This window comes from Rhincodon typus, chromosome 21 (genome assembly GCF_021869965.1).
Source record: "Rhincodon typus isolate 14 chromosome 21, sRhiTyp1.1, whole genome shotgun sequence".
Classification (NCBI taxonomy): domain Eukaryota; kingdom Metazoa; phylum Chordata; class Chondrichthyes; order Orectolobiformes; family Rhincodontidae; genus Rhincodon; species Rhincodon typus.
Genome location: NC_063352.1, coordinates 32,667,221 through 32,685,745, shown reverse-complemented (window position 1 = coordinate 32,685,745; position 18,525 = coordinate 32,667,221). Strand labels below are relative to the sequence as shown.

Genomic DNA, 18,525 nt, shown 5'->3' with positions numbered 1-18,525 from the left:
AAGCAATCAAATATTGTTTCTAAACTGACAAAAATTATTAAAATCTGTTTTGAGTTAAAATATAAAAAGACTGTGATGCAATTTGTTGGTGTCGCATTATAGAGTGGGTACACGGATGTATCCATTTCCCTAAATAGTACATTCCCACCCTCATGTGTGTGTGTGTCATGTAGAACATTAAGAAGAGGGCACCAAGAAAAGCTGGAAGGCCATTTTATTCTGAACATGGTGCTTATTATGTTGCTCACTCCACTGGCCACGGCTTTGCACTTGACAGTTCAGCCTCTCAACAATGTACTGGTGTGCTACATATGAAAGTGGGCAAGGAAACAAAAAGGAGCAATTGATAAAAGCATGTACATACCACATTCTGTGGATTCTGCAGCAGTTTAACCAGCGCAGGATGGTTGTAACCTGGAACATTAAAACAAAAGCAAATTATCAATGTGCCTTGAGTTGTGCATTACCGACATTGATTTTTAGCTTTAAATGTTCAAGAACAATTTGAGTCAAAAAACTGCAGCTTACACATCAAAGCAAAATCAGTTTATAACAAAATAAAATGTTATACCCTTTAAGTTTCAGACATGGGCAAATATTAATAATTGTTAAATAGGTGCAAAGCAGCTGTAGAATTATTGATATGTCTTGATCAGGTTTTTTTTACATAAGTACATAAAATTAAATTCAAGTCTTGCAGACTTAATTTTAATTAAGCAAAAAAAGGGCATCATATATGTAAATCCGAAATCCAATAACATCTGTAGTAGTCAGCTTAATCAATCTGTCTCTGAACACATTCTATAACAGAAATTGCAATCAATGAAGAACTAGGTACAAGCATGCAAAAGCAGCATGGTTAAATAGCACAGTCTATAAGGGCAAACACCACTCTACATAATGCAAAAATTGTGATCTTCCTGAATGTATTTATAATCACACCAGGCAGTGACACTGATAGTTATCCAAATATTCATAATAAAAACTGAAACAACTGTGGATGCTGTAAATCAGAAACAAAAACAAAAATTGCCGGAAAAGCTCAGTAGGTCTGGCAGCATCTGTGGAGAGAGATCAGAGTTAATATTTTCGGTTGAGTGACCCTTCCTCTCAGAACCTTCTGAGGAAGGGTCACTTGACCCGAACTAGTAACCCTGATTTTTATCCAAATATTCGTGATTGACCTAATTCTCTCACTCGGGACAAAGTGCTTACATTTTCTGAATATGTGCTTACAGTGCTTACATTTTCCTGGCCAGATTTTCATCTTTCACCCTTCCCACAAACATTAGTTTATTCAACTCTGCCGCTTGCACTTCACCCTGGCCTCACTGGTCTACATCGGCTCTAGGTTTCTGAGGACTGAAACTTAAAATTCTTATCCTTGTTTTTACTTTCCTTTATGCCCTCATTTTTTAAATCTCTCCATTCTCCTCCAGCCCATACTGTCCAGACCTTGGAGAGTTTTGACCTCTTCTGCACACCATTTCACTCCACCATTGAAACCCCTGCCAACAAATATCAAGCGTGAAAACATAATCTTACCAGACATAAACAGGCTGCTATTTCAAGAGATAACACAGTGTGGAGCTGGAAGAACACAGCAGGCCAGGCAGCATCAGAGGAGCAGGAAAGTTGACATTTCAGGTCGGGACCCCTTCTTCAGAAATTTCTGTAAGAACGGTCCTGACCTGAAACGTCAACTTTCCTGTTCCTCTGATGCTGCCTGGCCTGCTGTGTTCCTCCAATTCCACACTGTGTTATCTCTGACTCCAGCATCGGCAGTTCTTAATATCTCTGTGTGTTATTTCAAGAGGCTGAACTGAACAGATTTACGACAGCAGACAACAAAGATATAGCCACTCTGGTTATACAATGTCACATTTAAGCATCATAAATCTATCTATTATTGAAATGTATTTTAAAAAGAGTTTGTCAGGACATATATTTTACAGAGGATATTGCTAACATGCCTCATTAAATAGAAACATTGAAGAAATAACATTGCTTCTATATTATTTACCCAACATAATATGAATCTGTATTTCAATTTTAAATCCAATAAGAGCACTGGCATTTCAACAGCGAGGTTAACCAATAGTTTAGCATCGTCAATTAATCGAGCCCACTCTTGGTGAAAGTACACTTGATTAATGTACGATATTCATTGCTGGATCTCCAGCACACCAGTACAAACTCAATTCCACAAAAGAACAATTGAACCCACCTCATTTTACCTCCATTCTCCCACCTCCACCCCAAATCAGTGCTATCCTGTACAAGATGTCTAGTCAAAAACAGGCTTCTGCATTTGCATAAAAACATAGCTCTTGAGGTGAAAGTTCAATAGCCAACAATTATGTACCTTACAGTTGTAAAGTACTTCTTTTCAACTCCACTTTGACCTTATCTGCAGATGCCCTTTGAACGTAGTTCTTCAATTATATTTCAATTATGTAACAAGTGGAATGAAGCTTTGTTGTTGTCAGTTTTGTCCTCTCATGCAGAAATATAATCCCACAGCCACTGACTATCTTCCCATACCTTATTCAAGTTACTATCATTCCTGTCAGGGTTTATGTTGCCTAAAAGTAAGTAACATGACTGTGGAGAATAAATCCACATAAGTGGACTTTTTAACATGGCAAACCTAGTACTCACTAGGAATGTGAGGTTTGAATGATTGTCCTTAGAGCCTCTGGTAGGGAGGGAACCTGCTGTTCCAGCTAAGAGCAAGTAACTTGGCACAGATGGAGAAACAAATCATGGAACATTATGATCATACAGCTTTGGTTTACTCTAGAAACTGCTCATGCTTACAGTGCCATTTGGTTGGTTAAGTAGGGGTTGGGGAAAACTCGAAATTTGTTGGTAATAAATAGGACACCTGTATCAGATAGCAAACCACCGTGAACTTTCTTTGCCGATCTGTTGTTTATTCAATTGTGTGCATCACCGAAACACTTTATCCTCGCACAACCATTTTACTTGTTTGAGTATTAGATGGGGGAGGCAGTGGCCTAGTGATAATGTTATAGGACTAGCAATCTAGGACCCCAGGCAAACATTCTATGGCAGCTAATCAAATTTGGGCTCAATAAAATTTAAAAGAAAGCTAGCCAAATGGCAACTTTTGTCATTTGTCATAAAAACCCGTAGTTCACTAATGTCCTGTGGGAAAGAAAATCTGCCGTTCTTACCTGGCCTTGCCTGCATGAGACTCTGGATCCACAGCACTGTTGTTGACTCTTGATTAATGCTGGCCTAGCCAGTGATATCTATTTCCCGTGAATGAATTTTGAAAAACCCATCATGATTCAACTTGGTTATAAAATATTCATGCAAACTGACTGTTTTAAAAAAAAGGTATTTTGCATAATCACAGAATGTATGATTTAATATTCTATTCATATGTATTCTTTCATTCCTGCCACCAGGTAACTTGGAGTCTAGCTTCTACCACATTGCACAGTCCTCTATTAACTTCCTGTCATTACTGATAAATGTATCAAGAAAACAAGCAAATCTGGGATGAAAACTGTCTGACAGATTCAATCTTCTTGACAGACTTCGGTTTAATCAATGGCCCTGAACCCCTTGAATTACAGAGATTAGAGAACCGATTAGTCACCTGAAAACTTAATTGCACAATCCATTAATAGCTCACACAGCTGAAAATGTGTTTGCTTGTAGCAATGCTTTGGTTGCATCACAATCTGGACAGACAAGATGAGATTTTCTTTACGATCCACAACTGAAATATGATACATAATAAAAAGCAAAAGAACTGCAGATGCTGTAAATCTGGAACAAAAACAATGTTGCTGAAAAAGCTCAGCAGGTCTGGCAGCATCTGAGGAAGGGTCACCAGACCCGAAACGTTAACCTTGTTTTTTCCTTCCTCAGATGCTATCAGACCTGCTGAGCTTTTCCAGAAACTTTGTTTTTGTTCCAGAAATATGATGCAGTACGGTTTATTCCTGTCCAACACACCAACTATGTACCTCAAACATTTTTCTGAGGTCAGTCATTTTTTTTTCAGCTGTTATTCCTCATTGCATTTGGGAACTCAACACGTGGTGGTGGGGGGAGAGGCCTGATAAAATCAGTGAAGGATGGTGTTGTATTAGATGAATTTCACAATTTGAAAAGAGCAGGAGCCCTTCAGGGACAAAAAACATTTTACACACTTGAATTGTCCTTTAGGGAAGGAAACTGCCATCCTTACCTGGTCTGGCCTACATGTGGCTCCAGACCCACAGCAGCGTGGTTGACTCTTAACTGCCCTCTGGGCAATTAGGGATGGGCAATAAATGCTGCCTAGCCAGCAACGCCCTCGTCCCATGAATGAATAAAGAAAAATACACAGCTTTGGATCTTCAAACATTTACTGACACTGTGCCACATTTAGCAATGCTGCACACCTATTCTGGTGAAGGGAAAAGTGCCGCATTTCCCGCAACTCATCCCTCACAACCCCACCCCGCAATAACAACCAAAACAGAATCCCCCTCGTCCTCACGTACCACCCCACCAACCTCCGAATCCAACGCATCATCCTCCAACACTGCCGCCATCTGCAATCCAAGTCCACCACCAAAGACATTTTTCCCTCCCCACCCTTATCTGCTTTCTGGAGGCCCCACTCTCTCCATGACTCCCTTGTCCGCTCCACACTCTCCTCCAGCTCCACCACACCCGGCACTTTTCCCTGCAACCGCAGGAAGTGCTACACCTGTCCCCACACCTCCCCCCTCACCCCCATCCCAGGCCCCAAGAAGACCTTCCACATCAAGCAGATGTTCACCTGCACATCTGGTAACGTGGCATACTGTATCCGCTGTTCCAGATGTGGCCTCCTCTACATTGGGGAAACCAAGCGGAGGCTTGGGGACCGCTCTGCAGAACACCTACGCTCAGTTCGCAATAAACAACTGCACCTCCCAGTCGCGAACCATTTCAACTCCCCCTCCCACACCTTAGACGACATGTCCATCCTGCACCTCCTGCAGTGCCACAACGATGCCACCTGAAGGTTACATGAACAGCACCTCATATTTCGCTTGGGAATCCTGCAGCCCAATGGTATCAATGTGGACTTCACAAGCTTCAAAATTTCCCCTCCCCCAACCGCATCCCAAAACCCGCCCAGCTTGTCCCCGCCTCCCTAACCTGTCCTTCCTCCCACCTATCCCCTCCTCCCACCTCAAGCCCCAACCCCATCTCCTACCTACTAGCCTCATCCCACCCACTTGATCTGTCCGTCCTCCCTGGACTGACCTATCCCCTCCCTAAGTCCCCACCTACACTCATCTTTACTGGCTCCACCCCCGCCTCTTTGACCTGTCTGTCTCCTTTCCACCTATCTTCTCCTTTATCCATCTTCTATCTGCCTCCCCCTTTCTACCTATTTATTTCAGAATACCCTTCCCCTCCCCCATTTCTGAAGAAGGGTCTAGGCCCGAAATGTCAGCTTTCTTGCTCCTCTGATGCTGCTTGAGTTGTGTTCATCCAGCTCTGCAGCTCGAGGTAACAAGCCATTTATAATGGACTCGGAAACAGCATGTTAAAATTCTGTAATCTGTTCCAAGGATAGAAAGTTCCAATGTTACAAAAAAACTTGATCTGAAGCCTTAAACAAGAAGCAATATGAATCGCCAAATAAGGAAAGGTTAAGTTTTAAAAAATCAATTAAAACTTGTAAACCTTTCAGCCAGCTTATTTCAACCAGCATATCTAAAATATAATCAAATCTTTCATTTGACAGAAACAGGCATCTCATGTGGCACTTCATCAGAATCAAAAAAGGACCAAATTTTCACTTCAAAATCAAGAAGATACCCAATTCTGGAAATTTAACTATTTGGATTTTCATTTCAGAAGGCAGGTGTGAACAGAAGGCATACCACTGACCCCAGAAAGAATATGGAGGCAGCCACTGTGGTCAAAAAGCTTGTCTCATGTGCAGCTCCTTTGTGGACCATAGTACTGTTAATTTCATATGAAAACACATATTTCTTTCAAGTACCTGAAGTTACTGTTGTCTCACCAGACCATCGGCCAACTCTCTCACTAGATAGAGAGATAATTGGTGGTGGTTTAACCTGAGGGTCACTATTCCTGCGATGGTGCATGAACTGAATCCATGCTGTTGGCATCAGGCTGCAACACAAACCAGCTGTCCAGCCAACTGAGCTAACTAAGCCTTTATGAAAACATACATACGTGTACTCATAACCCTATATCAAACACAGCTTTATTACTTTAGAACACTTTATAACCATTTGGAATTATCAACAAACTGTGAACAAACAGCAGCCCATTCCTCCTAACCCCCATTGTGATAATGATAGGTTGTGGAAGCAGTTAGGCAGCGCTGATCCCTGTTGCAACAAACTGTAAAGATTTATGCACTGATTTTTTAAAATTCAACTGCTGGCTGGGTATCCATTTAAAAAATTCACAGGGTGTAGTGCTTTAAATGAATTGACAGCATCACAGAGCTTATCCGCTTATATATAGACAATCAAACCTAATTAATAATTCCAGAGAGTTAGCTAACTTCTCCCAAAGGGCATTCTGTGTCTCCAAAAGAGGCACTTTATTTCTCCATAAGGGTACTTTATCTCTCCAAATAACTCTGGCTGCTCTAGATCTTTTCTTTACGTAACTAAAGCCCGTGTATTTCAGAAATCCTGTTAATGAAAAGTGGATCTGTTTGCAGACAACTTTATTTTTACATGTGCAGCTTCCTTTGTGAAATACAGATTTGCAAAGTATGAGATAACAAGGAGTAGAGCTGGATGAACCCAGCAGGCCAGGCACTGGAGCAGGAAAGCTGACTTTTTGGGTCTGGACCCTTCTTCAGAAAAAAGTATGACTTTCCCACACTCTCCCAGTGGCACACATGTTGGTGCTGGGCTGAGAGGTGGCACTTCCAAAGGCAAAATGCAAAGCCATTCTGTTTGCAAAAACTCGGGGAGATTGTTCCTTATCAAAGATTGGAATTTAACAGTGATGGCGGAGCAGGAAGTGAGCACCCCTTGCTTTTTGGTGGTTCCCACATGATTATAATTGAAAGTGCCCGTGGCGTGCATGCGAGAAGTGTGCCAGTTAAATTTTTTGGTGGTGAAAATCTGCATCACATCATAACCTGCCACAAACATAACATTGAGAGCTCAAGTGACATAGGTGGCAGTTCATATGTAAATTTCACTTGTAAATATTTCCTACTAACATTAGTTTCACATTATTCATTCATGCATCATTGGCATTTCTTGAGAGTAGCTTAGTCGGAGATGTTTTGGAAAACTGATACCTGTGAGACACAATCTATATCCTGCAAAATATTATCATCCTGAGGATCTTTAGTGGCTTTGAGACAGTGTGTGGGTGGGTTATTGGATTTTAGATTGGCTTTAGTTGTTTACCAGCAGCTCAGTGATCAGTGAAATTGCTGTGTACTCACACAGAATGAGAAGTATTTAGCGTGGCTTTGGTCAGAGTTGACATTATTTCTCTTTTTTTGAAAAATTTACTTGTAGGGTGTGTGTCCTCACTGGCAATATGTTGGTTGTCCATTCCTATTTGAGCTTGAGAGATGATGCTGAGCCGTCCTCTCGAACTGCTGCACTCCATGTGCTGTACTATTTGCTGCAGGATAACCCAGAATTCGACTTACAACAGCTGTGGCAGTACTGATAAACAGATCAAAAGTGCTCTAAAAAAAAATGTGTTCCACTCGTGCAATCTTCTGCAGATCCTAACCTCAATTTTCAACTCCCAATTGCATCATGGTCCTTTAAATTCCATCTTGTGAAATACCATGAATGAGTCACAGACGATACAAAGAAAGGTGACCTTGGAAAAGTCAAAAACAGAAACAAATAGATTGAGCGATGCTCCTGCCAAAGAAAATCAAATCATGCTTTCCGTCCAAATCTTAAACTCACGGCAGCCTCAACAGCCTCCTGATAGAGCCAGGGTACCCTGCATTGCTTTACTTCATTTTTCTAAAGACAATATTCATCTCACATGAGGATTTTTTGGGGCCTCTATTTTCCAGCAGTTCTTGTAGCTTCAGCACCTGCCGTCTTGACGGCTTGTCTCTACACTTAGGTCACCCATACTAAAAGTTAGGTTAGTTTCATTCAGGTTTATCTGAGAATCATGCATCACATGTTGATATTACCTAAAAGCACCACTGAAACACACGTGGCCTTATACTAGCTCTAAGCCCAGCTCCTCCCTGTGTATAGATGCCAGCTATGTCCAGCGACAAACTTTAGAATTAATTCAATACATTAACTTCACTAGAATTTGTCAGATCACGCAATCATCAACCTATCACCAGTAATATTAAAAACTTGACAAAAGCAAATCAAAGTTCTAGCAGCTCAGATTCCACTATACTGGCCCTGGTAATTCAGGACAGTGCATCAGCGACGGAAGAAACCTGGAAATTCCCAGTATATACCCAGCATTCAGGCACATGGACTGGGAAAGATTGCGATAGAATGGAGGTTGGGTGGGGGGGGAGGGGAATAGTGGGATTAGACAAACAATTGAAAGTGATGGATCAGTGAGCAAGAGGATTCTCAGTAAGGCAGCTGGGAAGAAGGAACTGCAGGGTGGGGCAGGTCACAGGCATGCAAATGGGAGGGGGTGAACCTTGCCTCTCCAAATTGGGACATTGATACTCCTTGGGCATAGTGACTGAGGTCATGTTTTGAAATTTTAAATGTTTAACCTGTCTGCGCTGTCTGTTGTGTGTATGTTGATGGATGGGGGTTGAAATGACTCCACAGGGGCCGGTATCGGGTCATCAAGTCACTCTTTATTTATGTGTGGAGAGTCTTTAACACTGACGTGGTTCCCTCAGAGCCAGCTCTCACAGTGAACAGGATGTCTGACACTCCTGTTCTTATCTATCAGCCCGGGCTCCTTGATTGGACCTGATTAGCAGTCGCAATCAGGGAACTCATACACTATAAGGCCCACCTGGCTGACCTCGTTACAATCACTATAGGGGTGATATTGAACATAGTACGAATCAGTTAGAAAATTGAGTGAGGGAGACCTGGAGGTAGTCAACAACAATTAGAAGAGCAAACAAAAAGCGGATTTGGAGGTAGGGGACTGGCAGTTTGGAAATGGTTCTTATTGTACTACTTTGTGAATATATGGTGTCGAGCATCTTGTAAGCAGTTATGGCCTGTACTATTCTTAAGATTCAAGACAATGCAGGAACTTGAGGTAGGGCTAATAATATTTACATTTATTAAAAAGAAACAACTAATAAATTATTTAATTGGTTAATTTAGAAAGAACACAGACAAGATAGGTGATATGTCACTGCTACAGCATGTAGGAGCTCCTGGCTGCCGTTGCGATCCAGGACAAACAGATGCACTGCAAGTATTTCCAGCCTGGGAGCTTCAGTTGGAGTTAATGTCTGTAGTGCAGCCTCTAGCTCACTGAGAAACACTTCACTTAGGTACTTAAAAGAGGTTGCCAAACGGGAAACTATAGGTCAGTTAGCTTGAGGTTTATCATGGGCAAGGTGTTAGAATTGATCAGTAAGGAGGTTATAGCTAGGCACTGAAAAATTCAAGATAATCAGGAAGAGTCAACATGGTCTTGTAAAAGCAAAACCAGGTTTAACCAATTCACTAGAGTTCTTTGAAGGAGTAACATACATTGTGGATAAAGGGAAGCCTGTAGACATACTATACATGGATTTCCTGAGGGCATTTGACAAGGTGTCACATAAAAAGTTACTGGGACAAGTCAGAGCTCATAGTAGGGCCTAACATATTAGTATGGATAGAAGATTAGTTGGATCACAGAATGCAGAGATTATGCATAAACGGGTCTTTTTCTCATTGGCAGAATGTGTCAAATGGAGTCCTACAGAGGTCAATGTTGGGCCTCAGTTTGTTCCAATTTATATCAATTATTGAATGAGGGGAATGAAGGTATTGTGGCTAAATTTGCACTTAACACAAAGATTGATCAGAAAGTATGTTTTGAAGAGGACATAAGAAGGATGGAGACAGATATGGATAGATTGAGTGAGTGGGTAAAAGTCTGGAAGATGGAGTACAATGTGGGGAAATCTGAAGTTATTCACTTTGGCAAGAATAAAAAAAAGAATGACTGCAAAATTCTGAATTGCAAGGGGATCTTGATGTTCTAGTGAATGATTCACAAAAAGCTGGTATGCAGCAAATAATTCAGAAGGCTAATGGAATGCCATCCCTTATTAGAAATGTAAGGATTTTATGCTTCAGTTATATATGGCATTGGTAAGACCACATCTTGAATACTGAGTGCAGCTTTGATCTCCTCATTTCAGGTAAGATGTAAATGCATTGGAGTCAATCAGGGGAGGTTTGCTAGATTAATACCAGGAACGAATGGGTTGTAATATGAGAAAAAGTTGGACCGACTGGATTTGTTTCGACTGGAGTTTAGAAGAAGGAGGGGTGACCCTATTGAAATAAGTCAGATCCTGATTGGTCTTGATAAGATGAACATGGAAAGGGACTTTTTTTCCGGGTCAGTGCAGAAAGAGGTGGGGGGGGGGGGGCACTGGTTAAATATTAGGGGTCTCTTTTTTAGAAAGGAGATGTGGAGAATATTTTATCCTAGGGTTGTGTGACTTTAGAAGACGGCGAAAAAGGTATCACTGAATATCTTTATGGCTGAGGCAGACAGGATTCAGATCTCCAGCATCTGCCAGTCTTTGTTTTATATTATTGTCACAGAGTCTTGTTATGTGAGGGAGTCAAAAGTTATCTGATGTGGATGGGAGTTTAGAATTCAAAATACAAACAGATCAGCTATGATCTTATTGAATATTACTGAAAGGACATACTTCTCCTAATTCATATGTTGGTACACATCCTGACCACCTTTCCTTCTGATGTAAAATACTGGACTACAGCTGGAGGTATAATGTTGCAACATTGCGCATCAACCTCATAGGTCTACTGGGGTGTTCAGCGACTGTGTTTTAACTTTGGCAAGACAGCTTATCCAATCATTTCACTCAGCTGCATGAGTCGGTTTACTTCATCCTCTGTTAGCAAGTTCCACTTTTGAGATGGGCAGCTGGAAGCTGTCATTCAATGGTATCATGGCTAATGTACGACATAACTCCAGAAAAGAAAATCGGGCAAACCCGACAGCCTGAAGGAAATTTCGTCTTGGGTGAGTAATATTTGTGAAGCCAATAAGTTGCAAAGAAAAGAATCACATTTACAACTGCTTCATTTTGCCAGCTAATTATGACTATGAAAAGTACAAAGTGCTTTATCAGTGGAAAAAATGACAGTATGGTAAGTTATTCTATTTAATTTAGTTTTAGTGTGTAGTAATTAGGAACTGAACATGACGAAACAGAATAAGTCCACCAATGACTAAACTCCAAACTGTACACAAAGTGCTTGTTGTATTATCTATCAATAAGCCTGCCATACTTTATCATCTTGGGGCTGAATACCTATATTAAACCTTGCCACAGGCCTAACATTTGTCTATCAATGCTGTTTCCCTTTCTGTAGTCCAGCCTAATGCTAGTCACTGATCTGTCCTGTGTTTTTCTTCTGGTGCAGTGTACTGTGTCATCTCTCATTGAGTTGTGATGCGCGAGCGATTTTATTCTTATTGTTGTTGCCAACTCGTTCACTGGTGACATTTTCTGTTTAACATTCCATCAAACAGGAACTATTATGCTCTAAACATTGAAAACATTCCCTGCAGATTAAAATTACATAAAAATCCAGAAGCAACATCCGTAAGATTCAGTTAGTATAAGTTCCAGAAGAATGTTATAAGCTTCTAGTATCTATCCCGTCATTTTAGTTTTTAAAAGAAAATGCATGAATTCAAAATCCTTGAATCCTATATCGATGCACATGTACTTGCAGACGGTATATAAATAATAGGTAAATGCAAGAATCTAAGCAGATTTTCACCATTCAGCAGACTGGCACTCCAGCCAGATTTTGCAGTCTGTTAACACAGTTCAGAAAATTTGACAAGTCTGATGACCAAGGAACAATGCTGGAATCCTGGCTCAATAACACATCACACTCTGAATTTACCCACTGGACTAGTGAGAGATTTTTTGCTTAGTGATGTGCAGTTTGGGTTCCACCAGGGCCGCTCAGGTCCTGACCTCATTACAGCCTTGGTTCAAATATGGACAAAAGAGCTAAATTCCAGATGTGAGGCGAGAGTGACAGCCCTTGATGCTGAGTCTGCAACTGACCGAGTGTGGCACAAAGGAGCCAAAGCAAAACAGGAATCAATGAATGCCATGGGGCAAACTCTCCACTGGTTGGAGTCATACTTGGCATACAGGAAGATGGTTGTGATTGTTGGAGGCCAGTCATTTCAGCTCAAGGACATTTCTGCAGGAGTTCTTAGGCTAGTGTCCTAGCCCCAACCATCATCAGCTGTTTCGATGACCTTCCCTCCATCATAAGGTCAGAAGTGGGGGTGTTCACTAATGATTGCCACAATGTTCAGCACCATTCACGACTCCTCAGATACTGAAGCAGTCCATGTTCAAATGCAGCAAGATCTGGACAATATCCAGGCTTGGGCTGACAACTGGCAAGTAACTTTTGGGTCACACAAATGCCAATCAATGACCATCTCTGATGAGAGACAATCTAATCACTGTCCTTGACATTCGATGGTTTTACTATCACTGAATCCCCTACTATCAACATCCTTGGGTTACCATAGACCAGAAACTCAACTAGAGTCATCACTTAAACACAACGGCTACAAGAGCAAGTCACAGGCTAGGATTACTGTGGCGAGTAACTTATCTCCTGACTTCCCAAAGTCCGTCCACCATCTACAAGGCACAAGTCAGGAGTGTGACAGAATAATCCCCACTTGCCTGGATGAGCTCTAACAAAACTTCAGAAGCTTAACACCATCCAGGACAAAGCAGTCCAATTGATTGGCACCACATTCACAAGCATCCATTCCCTCCACCACCGATACTCAGTAGCAGAATTGTGTACTATCTACAAGATCCACTGCAGAAATTCACCAAAGATCCCTAGACAGCACCTTCCAAACCCATGACCACTTCCATCTAGAAGGACAGCAGATACACAGCAACATCACCACCTGCAAGTTCCCCTCCAAGCCACTCACCATCCTGACTTGGTGTTCCTTCAGTGTCGCTGGGTCAAAATTCTGGCATGTCCCCGAATGGCATTGTGGGTCTTTCTACAGCATGTGGACTGTAGCCGTTCAAGAAGGCAGCTCACCACCACCTTCTCAAGGACAACTAGGGATTGGCAATAATTGATGGCCAGCCAGCAATACCCATGTCCCATGAGTGAATAAAAAAAATGTGGAGTTCATTTTAAAAACATATAACAGTTAACATGTTTGCACAATTTTCTTTATCATCTGTGTATGTTGCTTACAAGTTTATATGAAATGATATTGATTTTATCCTGAGTGAACTAAAATGGACATTTTTACACACAGTAAAATTACAGCAAAGCTCTGATAAAGATAGAAATGGAGGCCTGCAGATATCCCGTTAAATGACTGTCACTGGAATTGGAAAAGATTTCAGAGATAGAGTGTGGTGAGGCGTTGGAAGGATTTGCAAACTGATGAGAATATTAAATTCAAGATGTTGCTTATCAATCAACATAGATTACATTTTATTAAGAGATTGCACTGTTCACACTCCTCAAATAATCAGGACTGAAAACAAATGAATTTGACTTTTAGTTTGTCAGCTCGAAGCAAAGAAATCCTATTTTTAGCTTGAGCCAGATGTGCTTTCTGTAGTGGAAATTCGTGTTTAGAATTTCATCAGATCCATCACATGATGATGCTGTCTGATTTGTTCAAACATCTGCTGAACACTCTTCCATTTCCAGGTGACTATCTTATCTATTGCGCACTATATAGTGGCAAAAAACAGAGAACTATGGGGTATAAAACATTTTGAGTGCAAGTTAGTGTACAGAAAGATCTGATTTTCAAGATCAAAGAAATATCCCCTGATTTTTATATTATTCAAGTTATTAAATTATTACATAATTATTTAAATTATGTAAGTTATTCAGGTTGAAGGGAGAGAGGGGGCATTCTAGTAGGGTTCCAGTCATCTACGCAAAATGATAAATGAGTCATTGTGCATTCTGTGCACTGCTAATCACACAAAATTTTAGGACTGTGTAATGATAATCTTTTGACATGGGGTGGAACCTTAATTTTATTTTGGCTTAGTGTAAACCTTGTCAGATTTGGAGGAGTGAGGCTGGGAGAGTTTTCTTGTCCTATCTTACCAAACTCATCACTTTAGTTGCTGTTGCTGATCCAATGCTGCGTATCACATGGTGTCTTCATCCCCCCCTTACTGTGCACTCTTCCAAGAAGAGCTTTCCACTCACCGCACATCCATCAAGACACCTGCATTCCTTGTAGTTGCACTGTGTTCAAGAGCCCACACCTCAAGGAGCTCTGGCATGTGGCCTGCTCACAGCTAGTGAATGGATCGGGGAAGGTGGCTCTCAGTTTCTCTGACAGGGACCTGGAAGTTCTGGTTGATGGGATGGTACTCAGGAGGACTGTCCTCTCCCTGCAGGACAGAAAGAGGAGCATGCACCACTGCAAGACGTTTGCCTGATCTGATATCAGTGCCCCGCCCTGTGTTTAGAGGACCGAGCAGCAGTGCCGAAAGAACGTCGATGACCTTTTCTGCACCACAATGGTAAGTGCTGTACTCACCTGTGTGCTACCTCACATTCACTGTTTTTTTTCTGCTACTGCACTTGAATCCCACCAAGGCTTCTGCTCTGACATCTTCTCTGTTGCATGCAATTTCTTCCCTCACTCAATTCCCTTAGCCCCCAATCTTCCACACTGCCCTTTCACTCCTTCAAACACCTGTACACCTTTGCCTGACGTATAACAACACTAATAGATGAGACATCTCCGCTCATTTTGAACGCAAAATTTATGTGATTAGCATTGCACAGAATGCAGAATGACTCACTTTCCAATTTTCAGCTTTTTACGATGTTCCAGTAACAGGATGAATGAAGATGAACTGGTGGGAGGGTTCCAATGTTATAGTCCTTTCCCCCATGAAGACAGGATACTTGCCCTAGCTGGAAAAGACTGGGACAGGCCTTGTGGAGGCACATTGACATCCATGTCCCTGACACGGAGTACGTACAGCTGCTGACTTTCACCAGGTACTCAGTGAGCTGCAACGGGTACCACCTCTAACCACTGGCTGTGACACTTTCCGCCTTTTGCAGTTCTCAGTTAGCCAGTGCGCCATGGATATGGGCCAAGAGGCAAACATCTCCCCTGGTAGAGACCTCCTCAACCTTTTCAAGAGGAGGAGACCATTCAGAGCATGGTGGATCCATCAGCAAGGCTGAGACACCCCAGGGTGGTGATACCGAAATGTCAGTGGGCTCGACAGGTGAAGGGAGTGCTGGAATGGGAGCCTGCTGAAGAACTCACACGCACAGTTGCACAGATGGGTGGGGGATAAACACCCCAGGCCATTAGCAATCGGAGAGGGGGTACCTGCTCAGACCCTGTGTTCCCGGCAACGAGGAAATTCGTTGACATGCTTAGGGATAAGGAAGCCTTTATGAAAAAGTCAAAGTATGTACATAAATGTCAGCTGTGGGCCCAACAAGCCTGCACAAAACCTTTCTTCTGCTCTGTCCCACCTGCTGCGTCTCACTGGTTTCCATGTCAAGTTTTCCTAATGGCTATTATGTACGGCAGGTTTGGTAAGATTACAGCCTGTGATCTGTGGGGGCTGTTAACAAGTAACAGAGTCTCAACTGGGAACTCGCCTCTCCCTAAGCGAGAATCTCATGAGCTTGAGCAAAGGGGCTGTCTCACCCAATCCTACCACACGTGTCACCATAACCCACTAAGTATATGATTCTGCCCACAGTATTTTCTTTTGGAGGAACGGAGATGGTGTAGAAATTTATTATATTTAAGATTTTTATTTGAGACTTGAATTTAATTGGTTATTTTGTTTATTTGCAAAAGAATGACAGACTGAACAATACTGATTTTTATGGGTAGTTACAGACTGATGGTGCTGCTTAGGTTGACAGATGAAGAATTTGATAAAGGATCCCTTAAGAAATTCAAAATTCATGAACTTAATATGGTCTATTTTGATGTATTAAAAGTTAATGTTACCTGTCTCTTGTGGGCAGTGTGGGATATTGGTGTGAAAACAGATTTCCTTCCCAAAGGTTGGACAGATTTTCATGAGAATGAGAAAAACCTCACGATAACATTCATATTCAACTGGTACAAAAATCCCAGGACCTCTGCACAGCCAACCCTCCACCAATGGGGACTCAGTATAAACCCCTCATAGATTTGCGGAAAGATACAACCATAATGCGCAATACTACACAGACCCTATTCACTTGGTTTCAGAGATTTGCATTCTCTAAATAAAAACAGAATTGACTCCAATGAAGAATTTGAGTGTTTTTAACCAAGCACTAAGAAGTGGGAAGAAATGGTCGGATTTGAATTATTTAAGTATTCTCAGTTTTGGAAAACACATATTGAAATGTGGTTTTGGATAAGAACTTTTCTTGCACCTGCCATAGGATCTAGTATTTGGATTAGGGCTGCTAACTCTGATCATAACTATCTCAGGAGGCTGCATCATTTGACTTTTCACAGCCAGTGATTAGTCATTGTAGGATACTTACCAGTTCAGGGTTTGTTATAAGATTTGATCATTCTTTTATTCCTCCTTTATAACTGGCAATTACGATAACAAGCAATGGTATATTTAGAAATACACTGTATAATCCAAATGGGGTGGGAAAGAGAGGACTGTATCCTGCTCCCAGCTGCTGTGATGGCCATGTGGTGATGTTCATTGACAGGCTCACATTTGAGCTTGTAGTCTCAGCACAGACAGACCTACAACAAAAGCAGCAGATGTGCTGGCCTTGTGGTATTATTCCTAGATTGTTAATACAGAGACTCAGGTAATGTTCTGGGGACCTGTGTTCAAACCCCATCATGGTGGTTGATGGAATTTCAATTCAATAACAAATCTGAAATTAAGAGTCTAATGATGACCATGCAATCATTGCCAATAGTTGGAGAAGAGCCAGCTGTTTTACTAATGCTCTTCAGGGAAGGAAACTACCATGCTTACCTGGTGTGACCTACACGATTGCAGACTCTTAAGTGCCCTCTAGTGTGCAACATCACTCAAGACAACATTATTCTAACTTAGGATGTTTCTATTTCATTCAGTAAGTTTGTGTTTGACTATTAATTTGCGTTCGATTTCAAACAGTGTCCCAGCACAAGTTCCTGTTTTAGCAAGAGTAAGGGAACTTTACGTTCAGTTTACTTTTAGTTCAAAGAGTGGTAGGAGCTTTACTCTGTATGTAACTTTAGGGGTGACCTGTACCTGGCCATGTAAGGTGACTTGTACCTGAATACACTAAGCAGCCCATGCCTGCTTACAAGATGGCAGACAGAAGCTAAGCAAAACTAAGTAGCCTGCTCACACAGTGAAATACAATGTACCTTTGAACAGAACTGCTAGAAGTTCAGTAAAGGAACGCTATATGTTCCTAACCGAGACAGTTCTGATAAAATGATACCTTAGGACAGATAAATGACCAATTCCAGCTTTATTAGTGAAAGGATGATTATCCCAGTAAATGAATAATGTCAGGTGCTACAGTAGGCAAGCAGCTGCAAGGATAACAGCTAATGTTATTTTGTAGTAAATAGTTGCCTCTTTGAAGCTACCAGCAACATTAGTTTTTAGCTAAAAATGCTCTAATCTTAGAAGTTGGTTTCAGTACATAACCAGGATATCATAAAAGCTTTAAAAAAATTTAAACTTAGATGTAAAGATTAACTAGCCTTACAAGACACCTTCTCTTATGCCCTGAGCAAGATAAATTGATCACAACCCATAAATTACAAAATGCTGATAGTAGAAGTAGTTGTGCATTATTACATCGTAATTAACTTTATAACAGAAGTTAACCTTATAGCAATTAGTTAAAACTAACTGACTTTTTATTTTTACATTATGTAATTGGGACAGTCGGAAAATAAAAGGAGTAACTGAATGTGATAAAAGACAGCACCAAAATAGAATAGGCAATAGACTTTGAGCTGGTTATCTTTTCAGATAAACAAGCCTGAGAAAACCCAAAGGAGTATAGCGATTAAACTTCTGGAATGTGAATAAATAGGATACGTAGGAAGATCCCAAGGCCTAGAGATTACAATGTCTAGCTAATACCGTAAGATTATGGGAATCTGGGGCTGTCCATGGAAGTGCCCATCACTGATTAGGTATCCCATATGAATGGGTGTTTGAATTAAGGGGAAGGACGATGACTACGTTGTATTTGATTACTGTAAAACAAAATGTATAAAAATGCTGGACAACAAGGTGCAGGGCTGGATGAACACAGCAGGCCAAGCAGCATC

General features: G+C 41.3%; 1 protein-coding gene across 1 annotated transcript in view; it reads right to left on the bottom strand.

Annotated features, from left to right (window-relative positions):
* The window catches only part of abat (4-aminobutyrate aminotransferase), a 166,107-nt gene that overhangs the window by 43,884 nt on the left and 103,698 nt on the right, over positions 1 to 18,525 (bottom strand). Inside the window, exons 5-6 of the mRNA XM_048609726.1 lie at positions 3,201 to 3,255; positions 365 to 414 (exon numbers count right to left, since the gene is read on the bottom strand). Coding sequence (XP_048465683.1) covers positions 365 to 414; positions 3,201 to 3,255 — 105 coding nt within the window. The remainder of the gene's footprint in view (positions 1 to 364; positions 415 to 3,200; positions 3,256 to 18,525) is intronic.